The sequence below is a fragment of the Fringilla coelebs genome, assembly GCF_963513975.1.
Source record: "Fringilla coelebs genome assembly, chromosome: 5".
NCBI lineage: Eukaryota > Metazoa > Chordata > Aves > Passeriformes > Fringillidae > Fringilla > Fringilla coelebs.
This window is the reverse complement of record NC_140033.1, coordinates 46,838,699-46,858,824: the sequence shown is the minus strand read 5'-3', so window position 1 is coordinate 46,858,824 and position 20,126 is coordinate 46,838,699. Positions and strand designations below refer to the sequence as shown.

The following is a 20,126-nucleotide window of genomic DNA, read 5'->3' as shown; positions in this document are numbered from 1 at the left end:
CCTGGAGAATGTTTGTGGAGCTCATGGGTTTTCTGTTACATCCGTGGTCGAGAGCACACAGTAACATGTTGAGTACTCTAAGAAGAAGGTTTGGATTCTCCCTTTTCTGCTCAGTAAAGAACACATCACCCACAGCCCCTCTGGGGCCACATATCCCCTTTGTTTGGTTTGGGCAAGGTCCAGGGGGCTGGACAGCCATGCCAACCTGCAATTCAGAGAAATCCCGGGGATGCATTTTCACACATAACCTACTTGGACTCCTGTGTCAGCCAAGGAACCACTGGTGCCTCTATGACCAGTGGAGGAAAAGCAGGTCTTCCAGAGAGCAAACCCAAGCAGATCCAAAATTCAGTGCTCTAAACTGTAGCTTGTGTACACACCTTCATGGACAGCAGAGGAAGCTGGAGGAGTCCAGCCAGTTTGTTTAGGTGGCTGTGACCTCCAACACCGCAGTTATCCCTGAAGTCCTGTGCAAATTGACCTTTCTGTTGGGCTTCCATCATGTATAGCCCACCAGACCTTGCTGCTCATGCCTCCTCAGAGAGCTGAGCAGCACCCTGCCTCAGTCACACAGGGCCAGGAGTGTCATCAGGCATGGGGCAGTGCTGCAGTACATGGATTGCAGACACTGGGTCTGGTTCTTCTGCAGGCCATAAAACAAATCAAAAGAGGCAGCTCTTCTCTGGAAAGAAACAAAATCAAACTAGCCTCCTATGGGCTTTCAATTTTATTTTAGTATTTAAAAATTTAATTGGTTTAGGATGAAGACTCCCCCCCAGCTAATTTGTGACAGAAGATAGTCAGCACTGTTCTTACATATTAAGACCCTTTCAATTATTCCCCTGAATTTTCCCTGTAAAACCTCAAGATGGTAGATAAGGAGAGGGAAAACATATTAGTGATCACATTACTGTGAAGCTGTAAACAAAATTGGGAATTGATCTACTCATACTTAGTGGTTCTTGACCTAGGTGAGCATTTATCTCAGTCTCACCTTGCAGCTCACCCTTAACCACAGTGTATGAGCCAGGCCTCCCTTACAGTTAGGTATCCACTACAGGTTCAAAATGGGTTCATCAGTTTTGTCTTTAATTCCTTCACTTCTCATATATGATGTCATCTACACTTGAAACCAGATCCTTCAGATGAAAATCTTTTGTTTATTATGGGGTTTTGTCTGTTGTGAAGAGAATTCAATCTAGAAACCAGACCAATGGCAATGAGAATTTTTTTCCTAGTAAAAAATTAGTACTACTGGTGCTGGTGTCTGATTCAGACCCAAAGCAAATACAAAGCCACATGAAACCAAACTCCTGTCTTTTGGCCTGATAAATGGAGATAGTAGGAAGGATAGGGAATGCTGTGGAAAGGGATCCTTTCCTATCTATGAACCTATGGCAAGTAATTAGCTCTGAGCAGCGCTGCAGTCAGTGCACAGTATCAGCAGTCCCAACCATCCAATTAATCGATTTTTTTCTCAAAGCCTTTTCTCTGCCTGTCATGTTTTCATTCGAGTGGCCTTTCCCAACTTCCAAAAATTCCTTGCTGGCAAGCAAGTAACCCCCCACTGACTTCAGATGTCTCCTTGTTACCCCTAAAATGCAGTTTGTCCAGGCCTGCATTTCCACCCAGAACTCCTCCTTGTTACTGCTGCCTGTATAAGCCTGTGTTTGCACCACACAGAGGCAAACAAAATAAAACAAGTTAGCCATACATGTCAATTAGAGAAATTGCTGTCACAGGTAAATTAAGTGAAACAAAGCTGCAGGCAGATAAAGTTCAGACTTTAGTCCTGAGGTCCAACAGACTTAGTACAAATCTCACTCCCAGTTATTAGCAGTGTCAGTACTGCATTTCAGGGTTACGGGGTTAAATGTCAATCTCAGCTAAAAACTGATTTTATGCAGTCTGTACAGAAGTCCTAGTGCAAGCTTATTTTGAGATAGTGAAGACTAAGGCAGTATGTGTGCTTTATAGATACAACAAATTGCAATTCAGAAATAACAAAAATTTTGGAAATCCATAGAGATGGTATTGAGACACCTGTGACCTTATTCTGCTGCCTTTTTCAGAGTGGATACTCGGTACCCCTGAGCATTGTACACTACAACAGGTTTGGACACAATGCTGCCATAGCAAACTCCTGACAAAGGAGGTTTTATCTAGAAATGGTTTATTTAGGAGAAGATGTGAACAGCCTAAGAAACCTTCTGTCAGATGTAGGCAGATGAAGAACTTGCTTTGATCTCCTTTTCAAATGTAATTCAAAACCTGTAAAAATCCAAAATCAATGTAATTTTCCATGTAATTTTAAAGCACTTGGGAATAAATTATTTTGCTGTAGATGGGGAAGCAGACTAGTCACAGTCACACATCTGCTTCATCTTCTTTAAGTTCTGCTTGTCCTGTTACTTACCCAGAAGTCCAGCTCAGTTCAAGCCATTGTTCTCAGTGAAAAACAATATGAAACCAGCTTAAAATGAGTTTGTTGAGAAAATATGAGCAAAGAAAGAAAAGAGCCAAAAGAGAAAGTGAAAAATATGAGAGCTGTGTAACTGCAACATCAACACTGAAGTCTGTGTTGGAAGAATATTTTGTTTTTGCCAAAATTTATAAACAAAACCTTGTCAGATTGGATCAGTTCTTGAATACGGGCTTCTCTGTCTGGCAAGGATTCATTGGACAGAGCTGAAGGCATTAGTTGCCTTATTCCACTGTCACTGGTTTGAGTATCAGATTTACTTCTTCTTTCCTGTGTTTGCTAAGTTGATCCAGTTGCCTTGGATGAACTTGGAACTTCTGGCACTTGTTGATTTTGGTCCTGGGATACTTTAACATGGATAAGAAAGGATTATAATAGTTTTGCAATCCTAGGATAACTAGTTGTGGCCACAAAATGTTCAGAAGCACAAAACTGAAAGGGATTTGGTACCTTTCTTGAGGCAAAGACAGTCAGTAAAGGCTTGCAATACACAGAAAAGCACTGGTACTCTTTGAGATTAGTTATTTAGAAATTAGCTGCTTCTGCAGGATGGGCATATTACCTGTCATGAGTAGGTTGCTACACTTGGTGGCCAGGAGAACTGGTGAGTGCTGTGCAGGAAGGAACCTCTGTCCTTTGCAGCTGGACCTGCTAATCTACTGCAAGGGATAAGATGTGGAGGGACACTCTGAATCTCAGCTCCCTGCCTTTTTGCCAACAAGGACAGGGATTTCTCTTGCAGTCTTTTAGTTGCTGTTCTTTAAAATGTAACTTTCCATGAACTAATTACTGACTTGAACTTGGTGCACAAGCAACTGGAAGTGAATCTAATTCCAGCCCATACAGCTCTCCAGCAAAGTGGGTGTTGTGATTCTCAGCCTTCATTAATGAAACTTTCCAACCAAGAAGCAGAAAACTGCTGCCTTGAAGTGTGGCCAGCTGTCCCTCCTGCTCCTGAGGAACAACGTGCAGGCAGCTACAAGCAGTTAGTAACTCCTGGGACAGCAAGCATCAAGCTGCTTGCTTGGCACTGAACGTGTTCTCTAGGTGGTCACCATACACACAAACTCAACACATTTCTTAAGCACCTCCTTTTAAAGCATAGTGTGGAGAATGTTCTAAGGAGCTCTGCTTTTTACCAAGAGTTCTAATCAAGACACCAGTTGCATTACTGCCGTGCTTGGTGAGATTAGGCATCCTCTCCCAGCAGCTGCTTAGATTTTGATTTCTAACACTGTGAATCAGATTAGCACCTGGCTCACTGCAGGGTGCTTTTTCATGGCCTTACACATTATTTGACACTACCTCATGCTACAGTGCTAGCCAGCATCACACTGTTTGTCTGCTCTCTGCCTACTAATTCTGTGCTTGAGTACTGGCTGACCCCACACTGACCTCCACACCAGCACACACACGCACACACAGAGTGGTTCCACTTCCAAGCAAGCAATGTGCAGGCAGGGATGCTTTAGTGCTTCACTGCTGACAATTTTAGCAAGTAAACAGCCCTCCAAAAGTGGCAAGGGCACTGAGCAGAAGGCTGCAATACTGACAGTGAGGGGGCATCCAGGAGAAAGTAAGAATTCCTGGATAACGAAGGGCTTTATGGATTTCATACTTGGTGACTCAAGTAAAGCTCAACTCCTGCTGGACAATTTTGTCTTGAAAGCAGTACCTATATTTAATCTGGGTGCTTTGATTGTGGGAAATCACCACTGCATTTTAACAGGCCAGGAGCTGTACTTCAAATAGAGATCTGTTGGAAAGAAATGTTCCCCTTCCATCTGGTATAACTAAAGCATGGTCAAAATGTAATCTTCTTTTCTTTCCCTTTAGAATACCCTATTCTCCTTTCCACTACATCTTTGTTAGTTTGATGTCTCTGTGTCCCTTACTGTTTTGGTATTGTTTACATCTTTGCACTGCACCCAAGTCTTTCTGATTGCTTTTTTTAGGTTAAGCTTCTTTTCAAAATGGGTTATTTTTTCTTCAGTATTGTGAAGGCTTTCTTTTAATATATTTTCTCTTTTTTGGGTAATATCTTCAGAGTAAAAGAGTAGAAAAGAATAATGTCTTGCTCTTCAAGACATTTTCAATGTATTTCTCACCATGTCCTCTGCAAAAATGTACTTATCAAATTCCTCATTTCTTTCATTTTCTTCTTTTCTGGCATACAACCGCTTTTGAGAATGGAGTTAGGTTTAGAATAGATCCCAGATGTCCTTTTGATAGCAAAGATTGCCAAGTTTGCTTCATGTTTTGCTACAAATGGCTTTGATTTCTTGTGCAGACTTCCACTCACAAAGACATTGATGGATATAAAATTAAACCTTCTGGTATTAAACTAAACCCTAAACCAGTAAGCTAAATCTCTCCAGTTTAACTTCCATAACAAACTAACACAAAAAAGATTCTTGGGCAAAAAGCCAGCATCAGAATTGGTACATTTAATGTTTTTCACCTTGTTACAGCCTGTTTTAAATAAAGTTTTGTGTTCATTTGAATGGATGCTTTGGCCTGTAGATCCCTAACTTACAGGAGACTGATGCTTCAGGCTGCAGACAAAACACCCCTTTCCTTATGAAAGACTTGGAGTCCATAGGACAGTATTTCCACAATGTATTCTTGGACTGCTGTGTAAATAACAAGCAGGTAAAGGAACTTTCCCCTACACCCTTTCTCCTGCCTCATTGGTCCAGCTGTAAAAAACATAATAGTCTGGAGGTTTATAGCAATAATAAATTTGATAAGTGCTTTCTCTAAGCAATAAACTAAATTTGTGGTATTTCTTACCATTATCTATGCCTGAAGGAACATGAGAAGGCAGTGAAACAGGAGCAAGCGAGGGTAAATTCCAAGGTCCTGGATTTTGATGTGTTAAACTGGAATTCCAGGTAACTTAGAACTATTCAGGTATGCTACAAGTTATTGTATCTTCTCTGTATCCCCTAAAGAATGCCAGAGTAAATGTTAGAAGCGTTACTAAACTAGACTTTCAAGAGTCACACTATTCAATTTAACACTTTTTAAAAGATTGCATACAAACCATATAATCAAACCTTAATAGGCAGCTCACTGGAAGAAGCAAAGCACTGCATCTATACGGGTGGCCTTTCTGAGGAGAAAAAAACTGTGGTGATACAGAGCTTGGTCTATTGCAGCACTCAAATCAATATGCTGTTTTTCCTGCAGCCTTACATTTTGCAGATCAATCTAGGCACAGTGAAAGGTGTATTATTTGGTTTTGTGTAAACCTTATTTCATTAACCATGGAAGACTCTATTCTGATTGCTTTTAGCCGAAGTGGTGAAGTTCAGGGTAACTGACAGCAGAGCAAGGATCTGTATGCTGACCAAATGGTACACCTATTAAACATGATCAGCTCCTCTGGGACTGGGATTGAAGGGACTTGAGACCATAGTTCGTGTTCAGACTTAGGTGTTTATTGTTTCTTATTAGTGTTACAGCCTCACAGCTGTGAGCTCTGTAGTCTTTCATTAGTAAGGTACAAAATGGTTAACTATCTTTTGTTATAAGGTCTTTAAAGGTTAAACTCTCCAATTAAGAAATGATACCCAGATTATTTTCCTTTTTAACTCAATAACTAATCCTTTGAAGCCTGCAATGTGGGCTTTTCCGTTAAGTTACAAAATATCACCTAAACTTATGAAGAAGAAGGAAGAAGAAAGTAAAGAACAACCTGTTTCTGCCTTAAAACTTCATGTCATTTCATATTTATTACTACATTTTAAAACCTTAAACTCTAAGTTTTCTATTCTGCGATATTACACACCTCTAACTAACTACACACCTACAGTTCTAGTGTTATCAATCAATTTTGGAAGCCTTCTCCACAGCTCAGGTTAAACGTAGTGTTCTCTTGTGGGTCTGTGCACAGAAGTTTAAAATTCTCAGCATCTAGGTTCCAACACTCCTTCTGTGTAGACTGTGAGAACAGAGGTGCAGGTGATTTTAGAGAGGTGAGCATTGTGTGTTATGAAGAGCTGAGGCCCTAACACAGTCATTTATTAGGGAACAAAACCTTTGTACACTTCTCTTTTGGGAAAACATTAATAGGTTGGATCTAGCCCATCAAATTTAAGATATCCATAGTATAAAAATCAAGATCTGAGCCACACAACTGGTGCTGAAATGCAAAGAAATAAACAGACATGTGCATAAATTGAGATTAAATATAAGGAAAAAATCTTCACTCCAAGGGTGAAGACTCACCAGAGCAGGTTGGCCAGAGAAGCTGTTGATGCTTTATCCCTGGAAGTGTTAAAGGTAGGTTGGGTGGGACTTGGAGCAACCTGGTCTAGTGGAAGGTATCCCTGCCAGTGGAACTAGGTGATCTTTCAGGTCTCTTCCAACCAGACCACTCTGTGATTCTGTGGTGGTTCTGTGATCTTGATGCATCGTCAGCGAACAAGTCAGATGAGCAGCGCAGACCAGAAGTATCCATTTTCCCTGCAGCTTAACCCTGATCATCCATCCAGAAGGCCTTTTTCGTTCCAAGGAAGGTGGCCTTCACCTGTCAGCTTCTGCATACAGCTGAGTAAGCAGTGCCAGGGTCAGGATGGGGAGGGCACAGGCATTAAGCACAAGAAGTATCGTGCTCTGTACTTTGGTGTCAGTCAGTTTGCAACACCGGTTCAGGGTGCTCAGGAGCTGTGTCCTCCTCTCACACACACAGAAGAGCCATCACAGTGTCACCGAGGACCCATTGCCTACATCTAAGCTCATAGACAAATGTAGCCTCAGATTTAAAAGAGTGATTTCACAGGAGGACAAGGAGACATTTTATTTTTCTGTAACCTATATTGACTTGTTTTGCTGAGATAAAAAGGGTGGAAGGATGTTTTTCTCCTTGTTTACTTGGTGTTTGTTCTTTCGTGCTGGTGATTGACATACTATTACTCAAGAGGTTTCCCACAGATATGCAAAGCAAACTCCTTAGAGTAAATGACTTTTAGAAAGCTTAGGGATGAAATTTAGCCAACAATAATAGTTCCTGTAAATTGTTGCTTCCTGTTTGTGACATAAATACTGTAAATAAACAACAGAAAAAAAGGGAAACTTAGCAGAGGAGGAGATGTTCAGGACTGAACACCACTTTAGCCACCTAAGAGCCTGAGGCTATGTAAGGCTAGGCTTGCCAAGACCTAATAACACCAGTATACATTGCAAAACTATTTGTCAGGTCGAGCTTCACTAGGTCCTGTTCTGTCATTTTGGTGCTAAAATACAAGCAAAGACATTTCATGCAATGAAATTGTATGGATTGCATTCATACAGCTAACAATGAATAAAGTTCTTTTGCTGGATGTGTACCAGAAGCAAAACATGTCAGGGTAATGCCATTACTGTGTAAAGCAAGCAAGATATGTAAATTAAATATTAGTTTATCAAATCGATCATGATCCCTTCAAGAAACCTCTTCTTCTCATGATTATGTATGTGCATTTCCCCACATGGATCCACTCCAGTGACTAAGTAAGTTTATTAGATCCAAAGACTTCACAAAATTTCTGTTATTGATCTTGATGAAAGTTGTTAAATGCATTTGAAAAAAGGTGAACAGCAAGGAATATCACAGCTGCAGTAGAATTTTTGACAGAAATTCTTTCTGGAGCTTTACGTAGCCCTCAATGACACTTTGCTGATTTTCAACCTAGAAAACTGTATGGCCTCAAGATGTAAAATAGGAGCACTGTTATTGTTGCCTAGAGAAAGCAAACTGTTATTTGGAAAGATATTGATATTTCAATGGGTAATATTCTTTTTATGTACATACATTTTATAATGCTGACTGCTTTGTTAATGCTTTCATTGCTTCAAGAGGTAGACCAGCATTTCTCAACTTTTTGCATTTATGCCAATTCTTCTTTTCAGAAGCCCAAACATATGAAAAACAGAGCAGGGGCAATTAATACTACTGAGAAAGCATAACTGTCCAGTTCCCAGACTAAAAATAAACAAGCCATATTGAGTAGGAAGTGAGCTCCCTTGTCAATATGATCTGTTTGTATCCAGGTTCATAAATATTTGCTAAAAAGAACAGCATAAGGGATTCAGCCTTGAGCAGCTTTCTTACATGTACTCTTTCTGGCATTGTGATTATCATCTTTCTTTGCAATTGTTGGTTTGGGTTTTTTTAATTTGGGTTTTTTTAATTTGCAACTGTAATATTCCCCCATGAATCAAAATGGTTACCAAGACACCAGAAAAAAACCCTAAAATATCAGGAGAACATTTTCACAGCATGGCTAAGAACAAAAGTCATAAAAGCAAAAATACCCGCATTTTTCATCCCAGGACGAACATGCTGTGGCTGTTTGGGTTTTTTTCCTGACCAGAGAGAGATATATGAAAATTGAATTTAATCACTGTAACTTTACGCAAACAAAAAAATTTGTCACCAAAAGAAAAGTACCAGCCTTTACATGGTAAATGTTTTCCCATTAGTTATTGAACTCTTACCAAGATTCCCCTGTCCCAGCCTGGTGTACGCTCCCTGAACAGCCCCTAACGTAACTGACTGATAGATAACACCTTTTTGTCAACCAGTCTTTTGGAACTTGTTAGTCATAATAATTCATTCCTGTTGCTATTCTCTTTTCAGAAACTCAAGGCACTACTCTGTTTCACAGACACAAGGCACTGATACTCAACCTAAGATATTTCAAGTACCTGAGCCAGTAAAAAAAGAGTAAACATTACAAGTTTTTTAATTCTTTAAATACCAATAAGCCATTTTTTTTCTATAGCCTCAAACCTCAGTAAAGAGTATGTTCCACAAAGAGAAGTATGGAGTTCTTTGGCTGGATTTCCTTCAATCTCAGCATTTGGAAGAGCTCCTTTTTCTATAATTTAAACTGCCTTCATCACATTACTCCACTATGATTTACTGATTGACAACAACCTCACTGAAGAAAAAATAAACCCAAGGCAAATTCCAGAGAGGTTAAAAAATATTTTCTCCTATTGGCAGTAGGGTACATGCATTTGTAATAGTGTGCTCATTGGGCTAAATATCATTAATGAAATTCAATATCAACTGTAAAGGCACCTCTTTGCTTAGAATAAAAGGTTTTAAAAAATGTTGTAAATATCCTTTGTTTCTCAAGGGACAAACCCCCCCCACACACTGTCAGACCTGGTTCACCTCGCCTGCTGATCACGGACCTCAGCCAGCGGTTCTGTGAGGGGAGGTGCTTGCAGTGCAGCTCTAAAGCCAGCTGCAGCTGACCTGGCCCGTGTCCAGCTGTGAGCCACATCTGCTGGGTCAGCTGGTGCTGGGACAGAGAGCCCAGGGGCCTGGCCTGCAGCTCTCACTTGGGCACTCGAGGACACGCTCACCTGCCATCAGTGCGGGGACTGTGCCTGTCACACCAGCCCAGGCACTGGACATGCAGCTCCTGAGAAAAAACGTACCAGCCACCCACAGTATGCAGGGAGAGATGCAGTTAAAAGGGAGTCCCCTTCTCCCTGCCTCTAAGTGTGGGCACAGACCATTACAGCTGTACTTGGCTTCTGTGGGACAGGCAGTCCAGGTAAGTAGAGTTCAAGTACAGTTTAAGCACGGTACAGTTGAGTATCCTGCAGTCTTATGATCACTAGGAGCTTGCCTGCCAAGAGGAGATTATTAAAGAATGTCTCTTTAAATGTTTTTGCAGGCTTGGCAGTTCCTCCCCCAGCTTCAGATTTCATTCCTAGATATTGTGTACCGTAACCGAGGGGAGAAATGTAACAGATCACATTCTTCTAGGCTTTCCCGGAATGGGCATTGCTTAGAGGAAGTTTAACAAACAAATAAATAAATATCCCAACTCCTAATATTTTGTTTCTCTGTTTCATAGCCAGACTGGAGTATTATCTCACAGAATCATATGTGGGATAAGGTGTAGTAGTTTACTTTTAAAACAGGAGGGTAAAATCAGCAAAAAATTTTGCAAAGTCCCAATTCCTCTCATGCTGTCCTTAACAGTAATATTACTAAACTGCTGAGTGTTTGCTTTAACTGCACAATGAGAAATCAAGACTTCAGAGCAGTTAATTCCACTTTAAAACCACATAAACCTTCTTAATGCAGGCAAAAATGATATCCATTTCAGGAAAGAATTCCAGGAAGCAACGCTCACACAGGAATTTAGCAGAAGCTGGCTCCTGGAACGTGCTCTCCTTTCCCACCCACAGAAAACAGGACCCAGCAGCCCAAACACTCCATCCAGCCTCTCCTACCTCCAGGCACACACAGGTAGAAGCCCTCTTTCTCCTCCCCCTTCCCATTCTTTCTCCATGAGACCTGTTGATGGTCGTTCCCCTGCTCACCTCATCCCCATGAGACTTGTCCTTCCCAACCACTCCATCATCAGACTTGGGCATTGGAAGCCCAAGAGGCAGTCAGAGCATGCCTGTAAAATGTCCCCAGGAAGGGGAATGGAAAGGCATACTGCATCCTGCCCAGCCTTTGGGCACACTCTTCCCTGCCCAAACACCTGGAAGGAGAAGGCAGGAGAAACACCTGGTTACATGGCGTGCTGGTGTTGGAACAGCCACCTCTCTAGGGGGACAGTGGCTCCAGGGAGAAGTGCAGTGGCATGGCAGAGCAGACCCAGTGTGGCAGTCATCCTGATTACCCCAGCAAACAGGACCCCAGTGGGAAAGCAAGGATATTTTTGAAGTAGCTGCTTGTGCTTTCTGCCCATGGCAGTGAAACAGCAGCTTCATTTGTGGTGCTGAGATCAGCTAAGGAGCTGGTTGATCACCAGATCAAAATTATATACCCTTTTTCTCTCTGAATGACAGAAAAATGAACAACATGTTCCCAAATTGCAAGACCCCTCCCTCTTGGGAGCACAAACATGCCCGTGCCAAAGCATGTTACTTCACTGGAGCAGAGTCTTGCCTCAGAAGTCTCTTATTCCTCAGTTTCCCAGCCATCAGCCCCAATGCTAGAAGATGGCCATGTTCAGCCCCAAGGCTTCCTTCTCCCCTTTCAGTTCAGCAGCTCTGGACTGCTGGACTTCATTTGCTGTGAGATTTCTGTCCCCACCCACCAGAACTCCTGCCTAAGCCACCCATGATCTGAACTCCTTGATGCAGACCCTTGTCCCTCTCCATGCTGAGGTTATTCCACACACAGAGGCACATAGAAAAGCATCACCCCTTGCATGTCTCCATCCACTGAGCTTCTCTTAGGCCTTCCTCCCGTATTTCTTTCCACTTACTTTGTGCTCTTGGATGTGAGTGCCAGTATTACAGGCTCACAACATGTGTACCACATGGACATTTCCAGACCACGCCTAAGCATGGAGTTATGGGGTGAAAATCTGTGAACAGCTTCACGGCTAGGGGTCCCACATGCATCAACCCCCAGCACACAGCCCCCCTAACAGAGGAGGGCTAACCCCACCACAGACTGCTAGTAGGACAAACCGTTCCAGACCGGCCCAGGAGGACTAAAGGCAGGAGAGTTTTGTCCCCTACAGAACGGGAGGTGTCAGCGGTTCCCTGTAGCAGCGGGCACCTTGGCACCTTGCGCCGTGCCGGCTGCAGGCGGGGGAGCTGGGGCCGCGCTGTGCCTGAGAAGCGGCGGGAGGGAGGGAGGGATCCGTGTCCAAAGTGCAAGAAGGGCCATGCTGGCAGTGCTGAGGTACTGACATCCGTGCTGAGACGGTCAGTCACCTCTAAAGAACTGTCCAAACAAAACTAAACAAGTTAATCTAAGCCCTCATGGACACCCAAGCTACTCTAAGAGCACAACAATCTGGGTGAGCTTAGCCCGGGCAGGTTTGGTGCTGGTTAGCGCAGCAAGGAGAAGGAAAGGAAACGCAAGCCTGAGTCCAGCTCAGGCTGTGGAGCTGGGCTTGGCTTGTTTTCTTGGTCATAGGCAGCTGACTCTATCGGGAAAGAGCCCTGCCGAAAGAACCGAAAGAGAAAGCGGAGATAACGATCTGCACGTGACAAAAACAGGCTGTGGGGACAGCCACAGCGCCGGCAGCAGCCGCAGAGCCGCTTGTGTCCTAGACCGGCACCACAGCCCTCTCCAGCCTTTCAGCTCCGCACCCACCCAAATGGGCAGCCCGTAAGTACCCTCCACTGAGACCCCCGCTTTTTTCTTGTCACTGGCATTGGGCAGAACTGCCAGGAGAAGTGGTGTTGCAGGGTGCAGATGTCTCGGAGGGTCCTTCCCCTGCTTTAAGACGCTTTAAGGGCAGTTCCCCCACAGTCTGTTCCATTTGCTGCTGGTTGGTTTGTGTTTACCAGCAGTCCTTAGCTTGTCAGTGGCTTTTCTTCACCCATGGCTTCTCTGCAGTTAATCCTGCCTGAGATGGAAAGACGATCCGGATAGGTGGGATGGGGACGTGGGGAAGGGACAGGACAGATGTCTTGAAGGAAGAGTGTCATGTCCAAAGCATGACACTTTCCCACAACTCTTGTACAGCATTTGTCCCTTCAGCAGCCAGGGAGAGGGGAGACAGGAAAGTCAACCTGTCTGGGGGGCTCTTCAGTGCAAAAGGAAATGCCCATTCCCTGGTCTCCTCGCACTCAGCCCCACTGCAGCGGCACCCAGTGGCTCACAGAGACGCTCGTCCCTGCACAGGTCCTGTGCCGGAGCCGTGTGTGCCTTCCTGTCCCCTCGCCCAGGCGCTCCGCCAGCTGCCTGCCGGAGGAAGGCACAGCCCCAGCCTGGCAAGGGTGCCCCCCTGCCTGTGAGCAGCAGAGCAAAGGGCTGTGCAGTCCCAAAAGCACAGAGGGTGCCTAGGAGCCTTATCTCCCACACAGAGACCTCAGGGAGCTCCTGAGCCATTCACATGGGGCCTCTCTCTGCCGGGGAGACTGACACACAGAGCTCTCCTATGGTGAAACCCAGTGTTTCCATCAATGCCAGCCCAGGAACAAGGAGGCTGACTCCAGGCTGGGGCTCGCTGTGCCATGTTCAGGTTCCCCTTTCTTGCACCTTTGAGAAAGAGCCACAGAGCCTCCCATCCAAAGGCAGAGACACCTCCTTAGAGGCAGCGAGACTGCCTCTGTCTGGGAAAAACCCAAGCTGTTCACTGGGTGAGAGCTCTTTTCTGTTTGTCTCTTGCTTCTCAGCCAGGCTGCTGCTAAACCTGCCTCAGTGATGAGCTGCAGAGCTCACCTGTAGCTGTGCTGCAGCAGGATGCCAGGTCTCAGCCTTCGCTGCCTCCAGGCCGGTTCTCTATCCAGCTGGCACAGGGCCATCCCAGGCATGTTTCTGGGCCTATCAGTCACACATAGGGACGGGGATTTACTGACTGGGTTGGGCTGGGCTGGGCTGGGCAGGGGAGGCAGCAGGAGGCAAAGATGCCAGTAATTTAACCATGAAGAGAGGGACATTGCTGGGAGAATATGTCCTCACACACATGAGCCCCAAAGCAGAGGAGAGGGCAGAGATACCATGGGCTTTCCTCAGGTCCCCATACACGCAGAGATCACACAGCAGCACAGGGTCTCTCAGGTGGCTGTCCTCCAGCCCTGCCACATGTTACCATACTACCATAATACCTGATAGGAATTTAATTCTCTGCCCCCTCTCTAGTAAACATGTGCAACTGGGACAATTTTAATAGCTTTTACATTTTATGGATGCCGAGGGAGCGAGCATGAGATGACTGAACAAAAAGCCACCTTTCTACGAGGCTGCCTTCCCTAGGAAACTGGTCTAAAGAAATACAACAGCAAGGGTTGGTGGGTGGGCAGGGCCACAAGTCAGCTGGGCTGTAGTGGTCCCAGCCCTGGGGTCTAACAGAAATCCCTGGGGACCTGGTCAGCCAGCCAAGAGCTCCCTCCAAGCACTGCTTGTTCTTCCTCTGAAGGTAAGGCAGGACAGCAGGAAGAACGATGAGTGGTGTGAGGGAGAGGAAGAGCAGCAATGCCTGGGTGCAGGAGACCACGTGTGAGACAGACAAACCAAGTGACAACACTAGGGGAAAGAGAAACCGTGGGGAAATTACATTTCACCAGAGGTCTCATTTTGCAGCACATCCTGTGCCCAAGCATAGATATTTTCCTGGTTGCTTTTGTCTTCGTTGCAGATTCAGAACAATGGGCGTCCTCCATGTGAGCTTCCAGTCTCTCCAGAAGCCTTTTGAGAAGAAGCCCTCCAAGGGGGGCTACAAGAAGTGAGGGAAAAACAACCAGGGGAAGTGGACAGGTTGGTGTCTGATGCTGTGACACCCTTCCCCCCCCCCCCCCCCCACCCTTCCATGCTCTGTGTGTGTGTCTCTTGGGCATGCGGAGAAGTTTTGGACTGAGAAACTCCATCTTTATGCTCATTAAACAGAGGTGCCCCACTTCCAAGTTCCAAGTTTCCAGGGAGAGATGAGGAGTGGGAGGGGAATGCTGAAAGGTCTCTAGTCAGCAGCACCACCACCAGACTGAGTACAGATTGAGTGGAGTCTCTTCTGCCACTCCAAGGGGCTGTACCAAATTCACAATCAGCTCTGGGTGATGGTCTAGGAGGACATCCAGGTTATCACAGATTCACAGACTATTCTGAACTGGACCCAGAGTCCAGTTCTTAAGTAAATGATATACCACTGGGTAATAGGCAGTGGAAGGGGACAGTAGGGACAATGTGAACTTCTTGAAGGAAAGGGGTAAATGATTCTCAGCAGATTAAGCTTGCCAGAGGGAGGAAGAGTTAATTGCAAAGCCTCAAGCCTGAAGCTGGGCTTGAAGCCAAGGTCTCTTGAGTGCTGTGTTTATGGCTCTCTGCAGAGCAGGGTGGACAGTGCTTCAATGCCATGTGGCTCTGCAGGCACTGATAGCCTTTCCTGATGCCACTTCCCTGTTTTTCAGCGTGAAGCCTGCAGGACAGCACTAGAGGACAGTACACATTCCGGGGAGAGGAGCAGTCGGGTTTGCCAGCCAGTCTGAGAGAGGAGCAAGGTGGATGGCAATCACAGGTGTGTCTCAGTAGCACCTATGTCCCAGTGGCTGCAGGAGGATCCAGGGTACCTCTCTGAGCTTGGCACCTGCCTCTCTGTGCAGGGCACTGCTCCCCAGGCAACCAAGACAGAGCACCATGTCTACCACTCAGTGGGTAGCAGAGCTCCAGGTATTCAGTCCTGCTCTGCTCAGAAATCTACAGGCATGCAATGAACTGCATGTGAAGCTTAGATGCTGGAAATGGCTACCCATTTCACACCCATATGAATGGCACTGCGTGTTCCAGAGCTATAGGACAAAGACAGGGAGGCAAGGGGAGCCCTGCAGTTCAGATCCTGTCATATCTGCACTTCACTCAGTAGTCCAAAGATCACAAGGGATGTGCTTGTCTGATAAAAGCTGAAAGGCATTATCCCAGAACAGCTCTTATCATGCTTATTACCAGACAGCAGTTTTTCTCTTCTCCCATCCCTGCAGTTTGCTGACAAATGCATCTTTTCCAGTGAGACCATGATGCAAAGGGCATGTGTGGAGCTGAGTCATACACTCCTCCCAGTACTGGTCCATGCATGGGACACCATTAAGCCACCTTTGCTGTGACCAGAAGTGCACCAAATGCACCCCCCTGAACCGAGTAACACATGTGCAGCACAGTCCCAGGCAGGACTGAGACACTCCTGTCCTATTTGCAAGGGCAGTCCCTAGACCCCAGCCATAGGGCTCAGAGCCCATCCTGGGAAGGGGGCCATAAGTGGCAACAACTGAGGGGTCCCCCCTTCGTGTTTTGCAACAGGCATCCCCACAGCAGCTTTTACCATGGTAGCAAAAAAGCATGCAGGCACCAGGACGGGTCTGCTGCCACAGAGGTGTGCCAAGAACCTGCTGCCCCTGCTGGTTTTACTGGAGACTGTTGGGACCTTGGCCTTGATGTCCTACGCCCTGCTGTACGAAGCCGGAAACCTGGTGAACCTCCCTGACAAACGCATTGGCTTTTACAACTTCTGCCTGTGGGATGATGCAGCTGGGGAGCTGCAGTGCCTGGACAGCAAGCAGCTGCAGGCAATGGGCATCAGTCCGCTACAGCTGGGACTGGCCAGGGTTTGTGTGTATACCTGCCTGGTCTTCGTCCTCTTCCACCTCCCTTTTGTTTTAAATGTGAATTGCACGGAGCAGGGAGAGGGATGGAAGATGATTCGCATCGTACTCTTCATCAAGATGATTATCCTGTCTGGAGGCCTGGGTATGTTTCTTTTACAAACCTCGCAGTGGATTCATCCCTCTGATTTCACTGGAGGCTTCCTGGCACTGCTTGGGACTCAGGCTCTGCTGCTGCTCCAGATTCTCACTGTCACTCTGTACCTCAGCTGGGCCAAGCACTCACATATGCGTCAAAACCATCAAACTGAGGAGGCCCTGCCCACTAAGATTTGACAGTGAAGGAGATGCAAGAGCTATCAGTAACGTGATTTAAAATTGTAACCCAAATACAGCTTTACTCCCTAGCAAAAATCTGATTCTCAGTCCAAAGGCTCGTGTTCAGCCATGCTCTGCCATATTGCTGTGTGCAGCATTCCTGCATCAAGCTGGCAGCAGACAGCAGCCACAGCACAGAAGCTTCCCAGGTACAACAGCATGTGACATCCCTCAGTTTGGGGCACGACATCAAAGTGCCACAGCACTCGTGACCCCAAAGAGCAGTAGAGGTAGCAGAACCAGCATACAGTGGGCACAGCCTTCTGCTCATACATAGTCAAAGTAAAAAAAGTTGCTAGTATCTCATAGTATGTGATTAAATTTGTAATTAACTAACAAAATGCTTTTAATACATTTTGCCCTACCATATAACAAAGATAAAGGGAGTTTAAAAACAGGATAGGTAGGTTATGTTTAACTAGGAACTAACAAATGTTCAGGAAAATGTAACCAAATAGGTAATTTCTTCATAAGTAGACAGGATACATAGAATTTAAAATAAATAAACAGCCAATCAACAACCTTCAAGACTGTGAAGAAAGCCATCTAGGACGATACAGAAGTAACACCAGAAAGAAGCAGGTTTGTAGTCTGAAAACAAGATAACAGACTGAGCATGCAGCAACTAAGAAAGTGCAATAAAAGGAGGATTAAACTACCAGAAATACCCCTACAGAGGGTAGTAACAACCCCTAAAAGACACTAGGTGGCAGAAAAGACTGAAACGGTTAACTCCCATTCATATAATAATTTTTCAAAACCGGAGTTTTATGTTATTGATTTTTCTGTCTAGTGAATATGTAACAGCCTTGTAAGTACGTGCTGCATTAAATTTACCTAGTGGCTGGGAGAACTTATGTAAATAAAGAATGCCTGATTAACAGTGATATTCTTTGCAGTTGAGTGAATTTGTTTCAAGGGACATGAGGGTCTGTTTCCTCTTGCTTCAGCCTTGGTGGGGATGAGGCTGGTGATGCTGATTTGACCGATTCTTCATTTCAACACATGCTCTCACAGCTGGCCTCATGTTGTTTGTTTGTCCTTTTTTGTGATTGGGAAGAGGATACTGAGCCATCTTCATCCCTTCCTAGACCCCCATGCACGCTGCCACGGGGTCAGCCCCCTCAGGGCAGTCGTACCCCCTGCCAGTCTGCTCCCACACGTGTTCCTCAGCATTGGGAAGACTGCTGGAGTCTGGAGGCAAACTCAGCAACAGGCCCAATGGGAACAGCCTGCCAGGCCCCGCTGCAGCTGTGACAGAGGGACCACGAGGACGGGGAGCCCCCAAGGCTGAACCATGACCATGCAGCTCTGCCAGCAAAGGTCTTCCAGGTCAGCAGCTCCCTGCTCCCCTCCATGCCCAACACCAACCCAGCAAAGGGATACTCACAGAAACCCGAATGACCTCTTTTATCTGTCCACGCTCTGAAATGCGAAACAGAGACAGACACCTCCTAATCTGGAGCCAAATCCCACTGAGTATAGAGTGGGAGAACTGAGTGGGAGAATTGAGTACCTCCTTCCTTTCCCCCTCTGGCCTTCCTGGGCATCCTACACAGCAGATGGATGCACAGCCCCCTCCAGGCCCTCCTCCCTCCGTTCCTAGGGCCGCGGGAGGAGACACCCTCCCCATTGTGCTCTCTTCTTCTGGGAAGTCAGAGATGTTAGCTGAAAAAGATCTCCCTGACGTATTTCAGAACATCGTCCTCAGAGTTGTCCCTGCCTGTCCCCTCTGCGTCAGCGCCAGCACCAGCACCAGCACCAGGAGGGGATGGACGTGCCCGACCGTGGTCACCGCCTCCATCCGTGTTGGCCGTGCTTCCAGGAACCTCCTTTGGTGTTGGCGGCATCTCCCGCTGCTCTTCGCTGCTGGACCAGGCCTGCTCTTCACCTTCCTCGCACTGTAGATTCTGACCAGATAGAAAACAAGTGCCGGCCGTGCATGACTTCACGCCGGGGGCACCCCAGGGAGCAGGAGGGCAGCCCACCATGCCCGTGAGCCGCGCCTCGCCAGGCCCGCGGCCCGCAGCGCCGCAGGGACAGAGAGGAGGGGGCCGGGAAAGCCATGCGGCACCGGCAGCGCCCGCCGACCCGCCCAGAGAGGGGCCGCCGGGGAGCCGCGGGCAGCAGCCCTCCTGCCCGTCCCCCGGAGCCCTGCCGCCCCCACCCCCGGAGGTCCCGGCTCACCTCGGCCAGGACCGCCAGGGCCACCTCCAGCAGCTCCGCCTCGTTCATGCAGTACAGCGCCGCCGGCCTGGGCAGAGCACAGGGGTCGCTCAGCGCGTCAGTACCCGGGCTCACCCTCCCGCCCGCCGCCCCGGCCGCTCCCCCGCCCCAGCGGCGCTACCTGCGCCCCGCCGCCGCCCGCCGCCGCCCGGCGCTGGGGGACGGGGCCGCCGCCGCCCGGCCGTCCCCCTCCGCCCCCATCCAGGCCGGGAGCTGCCGCCGCCGCTCGCCCGCCGCCATGCCCAGTGGGGCGGTGCCGGCGGGGCGCCTTCCGCCCGTCACACCGAGGACGCTTCCTCGCCCGACCGGGAGCGCAGGGGAGCTGGAAAAGCAGCCCCAGGCCGCCCTAAAACCCAAGTCACGACAGAGCCCCGTCCTTGATCAGGCAGGCAGGCAGTGAGGGCCCGCGTCCCTCGATATTCCGTCAAGGAGCACACATGGCTCCGGGCCAGCTGCGGAGCAGACGGCGCGTTGGGAACGACGCGTGTCAGCCTTGGAGCCCCGGGGCAGCCTGGCGGGCCGGGCCCGGCGCCGCTCCCGAGCGCTCGGTTACGGCGCCGCCGTGCCGCTCCGAGCGCGCCCGCCGCTGCCGGAGCGCCCTCTGCAGGCCCGGGCGCGCAGGGCAGCCGCGGGGGCCCGGCGGCGGCGCTCCGCCGGAGCGGCGGGGACTCGTGCCGGGACTCGAGGAGACAGGGAGCCTGGGCCAAGGATGGTAAAAGCTCCTCTGGGAATACAGAGTGCTGAGCATTGTTCTAGCAAAACATGTTCATCCCTTCCCTCCAGGCTTCTGGCACAGTATCAACGTTGTGCTAATGCACAATCATTTTGCATAGCAGCCTTGGACTGGGGCATGATTTTTATACTGTCTTTTCCCTGTTTGGAGGGTTTTGTTTTGCTCATAGTCCTACTTATGAAGCAAATCTGAAAGTAGTCTCCCTCCCAAAACCTCAACTGACTCTCTGCGAGGGCTGGAAGATAACATCTGGAAGAAAGTAACATTTGTGGTAGCGTTCAGGACCAGATT

At 47.4% G+C, this 20,126-nt stretch overlaps 2 protein-coding genes across 4 annotated transcripts; one reads left to right on the top strand and one right to left on the bottom strand.

The window, feature by feature from the left end:
* Window positions 1–12,466: 12,466 nt before the first annotated feature.
* Window positions 12,467–18,208, top strand: TMEM140 (transmembrane protein 140). Of its 3 annotated transcripts, none has more exons than XM_084205632.1 (4): window positions 12,467–12,572; window positions 13,586–14,666; window positions 15,314–15,420; window positions 16,197–18,208. In XM_084205632.1, the coding sequence occupies exons 3-4, from the start codon at window positions 15,408–15,410 to the stop codon at window positions 16,832–16,834; spliced, it is 651 nt and encodes a 216-aa protein (XP_084061758.1). In that variant the 5' UTR covers window positions 12,467–12,572; window positions 13,586–14,666; window positions 15,314–15,407; the 3' UTR covers window positions 16,835–18,208. The 3 variants fall into 3 exon arrangements, with proteins under 3 accessions (XP_084061758.1, XP_084061759.1, XP_084061760.1); XM_084205633.1 differs by having other exon boundaries at window positions 12,468–12,572; window positions 14,548–14,666; XM_084205634.1 differs by lacking the exon at window positions 15,314–15,420 and having other exon boundaries at window positions 12,468–12,572; window positions 14,548–14,666.
* Window positions 18,209–18,398: 190 nt separating this feature from the next.
* On the bottom strand, window positions 18,399–19,654 carry CYREN (cell cycle regulator of NHEJ). The gene is made up of 3 exons (XM_084205635.1): window positions 19,224–19,654; window positions 19,064–19,130; window positions 18,399–18,786 (listed from the first exon to the last, which is right to left on the bottom strand). The coding sequence occupies exons 1-3, from the start codon at window positions 19,340–19,342 to the stop codon at window positions 18,541–18,543; spliced, it is 432 nt and encodes a 143-aa protein (XP_084061761.1). The 5' UTR covers window positions 19,343–19,654; the 3' UTR covers window positions 18,399–18,540.
* Window positions 19,655–20,126: the final 472 nt, after the last annotated feature.

What these genes read in the sequence shown, in the direction of transcription:
- CYREN (XM_084205635.1), bottom strand. Translation starts at nt 19,342, where the DNA reads ATGGCGGCGGGCGAGCGGCGGCGGCAGCTCCCGGCCTGGATGGGGGCG. An exon ending in CGGGCGGCGGCGGGGCGCAG is followed by an intron (nt 19,131 to 19,223) that starts GTAGCGCCGCTG and finishes TGCTCTGCCCAG; the next exon opens with GCCGGCGGCGCTGTACTGCA. An exon ending in CCCTGGCGGTCCTGGCCGAG is followed by an intron (nt 18,787 to 19,063) that starts GTGAGCCGGGAC and finishes CTATCTGGTCAG; the next exon opens with AATCTACAGTGCGAGGAAGG.